Genomic DNA, 10421 nt, shown 5'->3' with positions numbered 1-10421 from the left:
TTGAAACATGCTTTTTTTGCCAGGAGAAACTGTGAATATTCATACCTGCAGAGAAGAAATACTCAGAGCAAATCTGCAAACAAACCACACAGCTTCCACTTGGAGAATTTTTTTCTTCATCCTGTCTTAGTCCAGCAGTTTTCATGCACATATGCATATTGCCTGCTCTGAAGACCACATACATCCATACCTTCAGGCAGCAGTCCAAACAGCTGAGAATGACCAGGATTTCTTTATGAGCCTCAGCCAACACATAAACTAGTTCACCACCATTCCTGTCACAGACTCCATCCCTTCCTCACCCTCCTCTGGCATCCCAGGTAGGGAATTTGCAGAGATTGGAATCAACCTTCAGAAGCTGAAAAACCAGAAAAAGCTGTGGAGGAATTTTGACGAGCCTGCTCAACATCATTCTGCCGTCAGTCCAGTTGTCTTGTTCCTCCTTAGTTCAGGCAGAAAAAGCTGGGTTTTTCTGGTTGCGTTGTGGCACGCTTGGCACTTCTGCATAGATCCACCATTGCCCAGATCACTTGTTCATCACAGGTTTTATTTTTTTAAAACATAAATCATAAAGTGCAATGTGAGGGAAAGGCTTAAGAAGCAGAAAGCAAATTTGAAGAACCCAAACTTAATTGGCTTAAGCTGCCGTTTATGCAATAGGTCAATGGTATCATTTACAACTGGTTGGAGCAGTTAATACTGCAATAGTCTATTCAAAGTAGTCTCAGTTTCTCTTCTCCTGCAAAATCCTGCAGCATTTTCTCTATATTGAGTGCAGTGCTATAATCACACCACATTTAGATGTAGCAGGACGGAAGAGACCTCTGGGTATGAAGCAAAAGACCAGAGGAGGAAAACAATATTTGAAATTACCTGCTTCTGTGGTCCTTAAGTTTTCTCCAGGCCATATCTCCAGCTACATCCATATGCAGAAGGCTTGGCTAGTCTGTAGAAAGTCCCATAGCCAGTTGTTTCACCCATTTGCAGAGCTACTTGAGTTTCAGAAATAACTCGAGCAAGAGACCTTTACGCAGGAGTGCAGATATCCTCAAATGTTACCATGACTGAGGAGTTATTGGAGGGGTTTGGCCACGCAAGGACAGAGCCTGTGTACCTGCACTGTCCTTCCTCCCCCATTTCTCTCCTCTCTGCTGTTGCAGTTGGCAGGGATTTGCAGTTCATGGCAAGTAGCAGAGAACCCAGTCTTTGCTATTGCTGCCTAACTTAGGCAGTCACTGATTGTCTTTAGATTTCTTTAGATTCAGGTATTACTGTAGCTTTCAGCAACAAACACTCAAAAAAACCCCCTACCACCAAACTCCCTCCCATTTCAAAAACAAACCCAGACCACTGACATACACGGTCTGCATGGTCTATCCATGCCTCGAGTCTCACAAAAAAGTGCTGAAGACTGATTTCCTTATGGAAATTGCTGAGAGTCCAGGGTCTCCAAGACAGTCACCACCCCACTGAACCAGTGGAGTGGTTGATTCATGGGGATTTTCCTTTCTGAAGGCACACATACAGAAAAACCCTTCTGTGTTTCAGGGACCCGTTTCTTCCTCAACCTGTTCACCGTCATAGCTGCCTCTTTCTCTCCCCCAGCACCCTAGCAAGGCACTATTCAGCTACAGAGTTTCTGTAGCACCGTGCATCGTGGTGCTTTGCACTCTGATCTTCAGGACAGGGTTACAGGACTTCAAAGCCTGCCTTTGCACTGCCCCAGATGTCCCAGATGATAGATACAAACCTTTATCATTTCCCCTTCCCAAACACACAATCTTGAACAAGAAAAAAATTTCACTTCCACTTCTTTTTAATTAGTATTTTGGTGAATATACAAAAACAAAGAATTAAGGCAGCTGACAAGTGTCAGTACCTGAACCAGTACACCTTAGGAAGAGGCTTCACCTTAAAACACTCTATACAGGAGCATAGTTCACACGACACATGTAACTATTGAAGTGTTCACTAGGAAAGGCACCAGATCAGTCTGGGCCAAAGTAACCAGCCTCTGTTGAACTGAGTGAGAACTGTAACTGCTGATGCAAGGACTAGATTTGGTTCAGTTAGCTCCTTCCTTCCATTTTTCACAAGAGTTACTTGTTGCCATTATTTGCCTTTTGTCCTACCTGATCTGGGGGTGTGGAAGGGGAATTACACAGGGGACGTGACCATATACATGCAGGTAGCTGAAGCAAGAAGCATGGTAATCTAGGGGCGTGGGACAGCCACTTTCGCAAAGCCAACTACAGCACAGGACCCCTTGTATTCTGCACAAATTCTAGCCCGTAGATGTGTGAAATCTTGTGTGAAGTACATAACAGCTTTTTGAAGGAGTCACTTGTTAGCAAGCTGAGCTTTTTCGGGACTGGCACTTCTGAAGGTAGAAGCACATGCAGTAGTTTCATCAGTGACAGGAGGTAGGCTTGAATATAGGCAGCATATTGCTGAGGAGTGAGCTAGCCTTTTATTGGGCTTGACTAGCAACAGACTTTTTATCTGTGACATGTCTTTACTGCTAACACTTAAACTCTTAGAGAATCTGCCTTATTCTAAGGCAAGGGGTGACAGAAACCAGGAACAGAAGCTGAGCGATAAAATATACTGGAGAGGTCTGCAGTCTTCTCCCTTGCAGCATCCGTCTTTATTGGTCACAGGAGGTTACAGTTTTGCTCACATAGCCCTTGCCGGAGACTTTAGCATTATGATTTACATTCAACCTAGTTTTAGAGAGAAATTTTCCTGGAGCAAGCATATATGGACATTTTCCTTTCTGATGTCATCACAGAACAAATCAGATCACTTCTTATCTTATGCTCCAAGGATTTCTTGCACAGCAAAAGAAGGATTGTGCCTCAGCCAGGAGGCATTAAGGCTGCAGAACAAGGGGCAAAGAAGGGACAAGAAGATTCTTTCCTGGAGTCATCAGCTCTGTGTGTCAAGTTTTTGGAGGGGCAAAAGTATATATGGGAGAGGTAGTGGGAAAACTTCAAATCCTCCATGACACAAGGAGAATGGAGCAGGAGACGAACGAATGTAGTTTCACATGGTGCTTCAGGACAGCGCTGAGGACACTGGGCCTTCAGTATTCAATTCTGCTCCAGTAGAACACGGTACCAAGGAGGACGCAGAACTGAAATGACAAGACTACTAAGTTTCTTTGCTCCCCATTTCCTTCTCCCCACCTCTCCCCCAGCCCCATTTAGTCCTGCTGGTAGGAGAGAGCAACAGAAATTCTTGATAAGCAAAGTTCGTTCAGGCAGAGGAAGCTTAAAGCTTTTTATATGCACAGAAGCTTCACAGTGAAGAAAAGATATGTGCAGCCATAACTATTTGACTGGATCACTCAGCTTGCTGGGGATTATCTGTCATGAAGCTGCTGAACCCTGAGTACTTAAAACACTCATACAAAGTCTTCAAACTAGAAACTGAATTATGTGTCATGATTACTGTTTAGATGATCCAATACCCTTCACAAACAAGTATCTGCAAGCTGTGTTTGCTGTGTTGTATTGCTGAGATGGCAGCAGGCCGCAGCAGGCTGGAAAGCCATCTAGCTCCTCACCTGTGGAAGCCAGAATGGAGGGAAACTTGTAAATGTAGCCCTGTTACTGGAACAGGCTACAGGCAGATTTGTGACGAATTAATAACCATAATCTACAGAGATTTTAAATGCATCAGTCCTGTCATCCACCTCCACCCAACTGGGTGTGAAATAGCAAGAAAAAAGAAGATGAAATAAAGGCAAATATTAAGTACTCACAGTCCAGCAGAGGATGGCAAAACCAAACCAGGCAACACCCCAGGCATGTGTGTTCATTGGCCCAGAAATAGCGTCATAACAACCCTGTAAGACAACCGTGAATGAATCAACACCAGCTTTGAGCTTGTACTGCAAGGCGACAAGCTTATCCACCTCTCAGAGAGACTGAGGTGGCATGCTCCTCTCCTATTGCAATTTGGATAGCTCACAGGGTCTCAAGAAGACAAGCCAGAGCTACACTGCTTATTGACAACTTGCAAATAGCCTACCTGTTTCTAGCTCCCAACACAAAGTAGACCCATCTCAGACACTTCAAGGACAACTTTCTGTGCCATCCACTTGCCAAGTATACATATATAACCAAACACAGGCCAACACAGAGCTGACCTCCAGAATCAAGAAGCTGCAGGCAAATTTGGAAGCTTGAATGCCTTCTAGAAATGCTTGCTAGTGCAAAAGTTGATGCTCATGACCCAGCAATCTGTTTGAACAGGACAAGCTGGTCTACTGAAAAGTTCTACCTTGAGGAGGAGAACTGCTGACTTGCTCACTCATATTGTATGCATTCATCTTTGGGCTAAGTTTGATTTAGCTACTGTCCATCTACGTGTTGGAGATGTCACTTCTTACTGGTGGCATTGGGAGAGTTTTCTTAATAGTTCTGTCTCCATCAGGAAAGTCTTTATTACAACCTATGCTGTGTTCAGCAACATGGCCAGGACCCTACAGGCATTGCTTCTCCTCCAGAAATCTTTTGAACACCTGTAGCTTACAGTGGAGGAGGAAGGCTATTCACTCTTTCCTTCCCTTCCAGCAAGGTGCTTTTGACTAACATATGTTAACTGGAAAAAGGGGAGAGGATCTTACGTTGCTGTTATAGTAGCCGGGGACTCCAAGCTTGCAGCCATCGAGGTTGACGGGAGACCCTTGGGCATCCATGACACAGCAATTGTGCGGCCAAGGGAAGTCGGCGTCACTGTGCGTGATGCGGAAGGCGGACATGTACTCCTGCCAGTCGGAGGGGCCCTGCACCCCGCAACACTGATTCTGTGGGGCAAGAAAAGGGAACGGTCTTTATGGGCCCAGGTCACAGCTCTGCACACAGCTGGACCTTGCACATGGCTGGTTAGGCATTAACTACAGATTTATGGGAGAGATTTTTGAAGTGCTTGCCTTTGACAGTCTGCCACCTGATAAATGAGCAAAACTGGGAGTGTAACAGGACTTTCTCTAAGGTTCAAGGCAGATGCTGTCCTCTCTATTACCGAGCGGCCCCAAGGAGGACTTGAAATTCCAGGGCTGCAGAGCATTTAGTAATTAGTGAGAGTTTTCAGTGTTATTATTACCTGAAGCATGAGTTTATCCCACGTCTTTGTGACCCCTTCAGTCATCCATTTGTCATTGTTATTGTCTGTCTCTGACTTCTGATACCTCTCCAGCATTTGCTTTAGGAAGAGATTCGGAGTGAACTACAGAAAAAAAACAGAGAAGAATGCAGGAACTATGTAAATAAGTGGACATGTAAAGCAAATATAGGGTTATTTGGGGTGGGTTTGTTTGCTTGTTTCACTGTCCTGCTGGAGAACAGGAATGCTGCTTCTCCCCCAGTTTTACACAAAGGAGAATAAAGAGCAGGATTTGAGGAGCAGGAGCAACAAAGATGCAGAACTTGAGCATGACTCTTCAGCAGGCTCTACCAGATGTCAGATCACAGGAGATGTGCAGAAGCTATCGGTTACATTTGATATGTTGCTTGGAACTAAAGCACCACAAGTCATTTCCCTCCCTACCAGTATCTCCAATAACCCACGTAATCTTTCCCTCACTATTAACACTGCCTGGGTCAATGCTGAAGATTTGTCTTCTGCATGTATGATAGATTAATCAGGCTGTAGCTGAAAGACTAAACACTGTATTGATGATTCAGCTAACCCACGTTATTATTTCCTTAACTACAAGGTTGTAAACATTTTAAAATGTTAAAAATAACAAAGCTATGTTAAAAAGTACAAAGTTATTTCCTTAATTAGAATAATGATGTTGGAGACTTTCCCTGTGGGGTTTTTTCTAACTCAGCAGTAGTCCTTTGAGTTTACACTGTACCACCAAACAGGCCATTTACTACACTGAACAGAACCGCCGTGTGCCCTAGAACTGCAATGTTTCCCAGCACAGTTGCAAGAATACACAAGGAAAGAAATACTCACGAAGTCTTGGTGAGTCGCTGCCGTGATACAAGAAGCCATTTCAAATGCATAAGTGATCAGCATCAGAATAATATACTGTGGGAGACAGACAGCAGAGTTAGCTCTTGGAGAGACAGTTAAGCAGTTCTTTCAAAATTAAGCCTGAAACCCTGCTCAAGGCAAAGGAGGCCAGGCTACCCTAGTCTCCTCAGTCTTCTCCATGCCCCTGAACATTCATGTCGCCCTTCCCTGTGCAATCTGCTTTCTTGAAGGTGTATGACTGGAACTGTTCTCCATCTCACAGACAAGATTTCCTCAGAACCTCATGGTGTTAATACCACCCTGCTTCTATGGAAAATACTTTGCCTGATATGTCCCAGAATAACATTGGCCCTTTTCTTTGTTGCATCTCATTGGCAACTTATGCTTGTTCCATGTCTCCTCCTTCCACTTCCACTTGCCAGCTGTAAGCTTTTCAGCAAGAAGCTGTTCACTCCTAGTAGGAGAGCTTGTACTTTGGGGAAACAGAAAGTGCCATTTAGGGTGTCGTTCAGATCCTCCTGATTTTGCATCGTCAGATTTCCTCAGCACTCCTACTTTGTGACCAAAGATCCTTCATGAAAACAGATCCTGAGGATCACCTCTCAGTCTATTTCACTGTTTCTCTTCCCTTCTCAGCACAACCCCTTTAACCTTTCCCATATTCCCTTTGCAGTTCTCATGCCTCTATTTCTCCTCTCGCATTTTATAATGTTCTTCTCAGATTCAAGGCATTTGTTTTCTTCTTACCCCAGCTTCTGCCCCTTGTACCCTCTCTTCTTTCCTATACCACAGCCTTGGGTTTCAGCCAAGACACCAAAATTCAGACTTAAGGGAATTCTCTTCCATCAGTTGTTTGCTAGCAAATTCCCTGGCACAAGAGTTCAGATCTCTGAGTGTTTCTTGTTTAAAACAGACACCCTGCCATCCCACATTAATCCAAGAGAGAGCCGATTCCAGAGCTTTCAGCTCTACCCTTCATTAATGCAAGCACCAATTAAGTTTCGCCACTGCCAACCTGAAGGACTAAGTAAGAAATTGTACAGAGATTTGTTCACATCTTAAGATTGTCCTTGGCTTATCCAAAGCTCTCTGTCCACACCCCTGTAATTTCTGCCTGTCTGCTGATGTCTAATGTTCTCAGTTGCACCCATATTTGGTATACTAACACATACTAATGCCTTGCACAGAAGTCATTACTTATCAGCTCCTAAACTGAATGGTATATGACAGCTGAAAGGCAGTAAGGGGTGGGGAGAAAAAAGGATCTAAACCACATCCCAGCTACATCTGATTATACAAGTGCTTCTGCATTGCTTCAGGGCAAGGTCAGGGTCAAGCCAGTCAGCTTAAACCTCCATTGTGGCTATCATCACCATTAATTCCCTCAGCCTGGTTTGGGAGCTTCTCATGCATGTGTCCTCACAGGAGTCACCTTGTGGAACACCACAGCCACGATCAAGAGTAACCTTTGGCGCCTTATCACTAATAAAAGTTGTCTTTTCTCAGTGGGTGATTACCAAGGTAAGCAGGGAAACTAAGGTGGCATTTTTTCAGTTTAGCAGCAATAAGTAGGCAAACTTTGCTATACTTACCAGCAGCAGCAAGGTCCTGTTGGACTTAATGACTCCAACGATACCAAGGATAGACAGAGCAAAGAGTGCAAAGCCAACAAAGATGCCAATCCAGGCAGCAGCATAGATGTCATCGTTTTCTGTGGCTTCCAGCAGAGGGTAGAGACCATGGGGATCAGACACAAAGAAGATGCACTCTGCTGTCAAGGCAATGCCGCACATCTGAGAAGCGCAAGTTTGGGAAATCCATTAGATCAAGCTTCCCCGAAGAAATAGCAGACACAGAAAAAGACAGAGACCGCTTTCCTTTCATTCAACTTCCTGCCAAACAGGAGCTGCTCAACTCCTCCTCTGCCCAACTCTACAATCTCTTGTATTGTGCCTTCACAGAAGAATTGCAGGCAAAACTCACCCAGCCTAGACCTGAAAGGTCTGGCCTAGGACTTGAGGATGTTAAGAAAGAATTAACAGAACCTTTCCCATCACTATATAGAGGGAGGTGGCTGGAAAGATGTTGGTCAGCAGCAAGGGCTCTTCCCCTAGAACACATGTTGGTCTTGTGGCTCAGCCCCTTCTGTCCCTTGCTGTCCCCTCCTCACCCAACTGATCAGCTAGCACAGCTCTCCTTTACCCCTCCTCTCACGCTTTATTGGTTTATTTATGTGTAGACTTCAGACATGAAGAGGGATTTCATGGCTGGGAACTGCTGTTTTAAGAAGTGTCATACTGGAAGGAAGCCTCCACCCATACTTGTCCCACTTGACTTACCCCAATGACCACATTCCCAAAGACTAATAGACCCTGCAAGATGCGTATGCCATCATCACTTTTCGCCATCTTTAATTCTTCATGCAACCTGGGAAAAACAAAAGACAGTCTTCAGTTAGAGTGGTACAATAGGCTTCACTCAGAAATAGAAATTATCCCTGAGAAGAAGGATAGACAGAATCTGCCAGCCTGTCTGTACACCTTCCACTCCTTGCTTCGTAGTAGTTTCAGAGGAGAAGCTTCCCCAGGTGTGAATCTGGTAACTCAAACTCTCCCTGATACTTGAGCTACAGAAGATTGGAACCACTCTGGGAGCAGCCAGTGTCTTTGTCTCTCTTTTGGGTAGGGTTTTCATCATCACAACAGCACCCATGCAAACCTCAGCTCATGGTGTTTCATTTGCACCTGGCTAGAAACACCAGCTACACCTGGATGGACAGGGGACAAGTTCAGTGCCCTCACCTCGCTCCTCTTCCAAAGGAGCCAGCTTTACCCTAGGGTATGCTATCCACCCCGCTGGCTGTTTGATTTTGGCCAGTGCTGCCGTGGGACCGAACAGGTAACCACGGCGCTTTAGCTGTATCCCACACACATACCTACAGCACCCAGCTTGGCAGCACCTTGCTGGGGTAGCCCCATCTCCCACCCATGCTGGGAACTGGAGCTGGGCCCCCTGTTCCTGGTGAGGTGCAAGGGAGGGAGGGAGCAGCTCAGGCTGCAGCTGGCTCACGGGAGCTGGGCCAAATAGCATTCCCACCAAATTCCTGAGAGCTCTATATCCTGCAGGCTGGGGCCAGGCGCCCCGTGTCGAATTCATCCCCTTCCAGAGCGAGCGGCATAAAGGCACTAGTCAGAGGTGTAGACCTCTTGGAGAAACAAGCCCAGATGCCAGCACCAACCAAGTCATTCTTTCAAAGGGATGGAGTGCATGTGTGCATGGAGAGGGGGAGGGAAAAAACCCCCAACCCTGAGACAGCTGCGTTTGCCGGGTGGTTAAGAAAATATAAGCCGTGAAAGAAAGGCTGAAGTGGGCCCAACTTGAGCAGACAACAGGAAAAGCAGCTTGAACACCCCTCTTCTGCCGGAGTACCTGCACTAGTGCCTTCTCTTGCTGGGGCTACTGACTCTGGGATTCTTCAAAGAAGCTGTTGGAAGATAAGAGCAGACACAGCTGTCAATGAAGGGGAGTTTCTTGAGGAACAGAGTATTGTGGGACCTCTCTAACAATGCCACCTTCAGCCTCCTCAGCAGCTGCTGAGGGCCCTTTTAGGGCAGGCAGAACTTCCAACAGTGGCAGGGGGAAAACCAGAATTTCCTACCACCCTTCCTGCTGTGGTTTGAGGGTTACACATGGAGAGATCTCCAGTGCTCTCACCGTTATACCAGCAGCAGACCACATAAGTATTTTCCCATGATAGCGTGAGTAGGGATGGCCGTTATTTCCAAGGTGAGAAGCCATTTTTATTCCCAGCCAGGTGTTTGGAGGCCAGCCCAATACACCTGAAGCTGTATGGCTTTGTATTTGAAAATGGCAGGCTCATGAGGTCAGCCTGAAGCTCTGTCTCTGCCAAACTTGTTGACCAGCCAGCATGCCCAGGGGGCCATATAAAACTGCCTTGCAGGTCAAATCTGGGTCTGGGCAATGTTTGGCCACATGTGGTCTACAATACAACACCGCAGAGTCTGCCAAACCTGAGACGGACACTGGTCCTCTACTCATCTGAAAGCTGGAGAGACCACCGCCTGGCTCATGGATCTTTGTGCAGTAAACTCCAGAGATTTTCAAAAAGCCTTTAGTTATTGCAGTCTAAGAGACATCACAGTCAAGGGGCAGTCCAAAAAGCAAGGAAATCTTCCCTGCTCAAATGCAGGCATGTGAACTCTGACTGCTACATGGAAAAGCAGGTCTGCTCCAGCTGCTATGTAGATAGCAGGGTTGAGTGTGCCTTGTGGCTAGCACGACAGATCACACCAAGTGTGATTAACAAAGTCACAACACTTTCCTTAACATAGGAGGAACCTCTTTCTGCCTCCCTTTCTCTCCTACAGACACCCCTACAGTGTAACGACAGCACTCACACCTCGTAC

The 10421-nt window shown here is 45.9% G+C and overlaps 1 protein-coding gene across 1 annotated transcript; it reads right to left on the bottom strand.

Moving 5' to 3' along the window:
- Positions 1–2825: 2825 nt before the first annotated feature.
- Positions 2826–8402, bottom strand: UPK1B (uroplakin 1B). The gene is made up of 7 exons (XM_050908044.1): positions 8334–8402; positions 7587–7787; positions 5974–6048; positions 5113–5235; positions 4634–4813; positions 3767–3850; positions 2826–3136 (listed from the first exon to the last, which is right to left on the bottom strand). Exons 1-7 carry the CDS (start codon positions 8400–8402, stop codon positions 3086–3088), a joined length of 783 nt encoding a protein of 260 aa, XP_050764001.1. The 3' UTR covers positions 2826–3085.
- Between the last annotated feature and the right edge of the window lie 2019 nt (positions 8403–10421).

The sequence above is a fragment of the Gymnogyps californianus genome, chromosome 1 (assembly GCF_018139145.2).
Source record: "Gymnogyps californianus isolate 813 chromosome 1, ASM1813914v2, whole genome shotgun sequence".
Classification (NCBI taxonomy): Eukaryota; Metazoa; Chordata; class Aves; order Accipitriformes; family Cathartidae; genus Gymnogyps; species Gymnogyps californianus.
Note: the sequence above shows the minus strand (reverse complement) of the source record. Positions and strands in the feature narration are given on the sequence as shown.

Coding starts and splice junctions, on each gene's coding strand:
- UPK1B (XM_050908044.1), bottom strand. CDS start 8,402: ATGGCGAAAAGTGATGATGGCATACGCATCTTGCAGGGTCTATTAGTC. Junction 7,788..8,333: donor TTGGGAATGTGGTCATTGGG/GTAAGTCAAGTG, acceptor TGCGCTTCTCAG/ATGTGCGGCATTGCCTTGAC. Junction 3,137..3,766: donor TTGCCATCCTCTGCTGGACT/GTGAGTACTTAA, acceptor TTGTCATTTCAG/TTCTGCGTCCTCCTTGGTAC.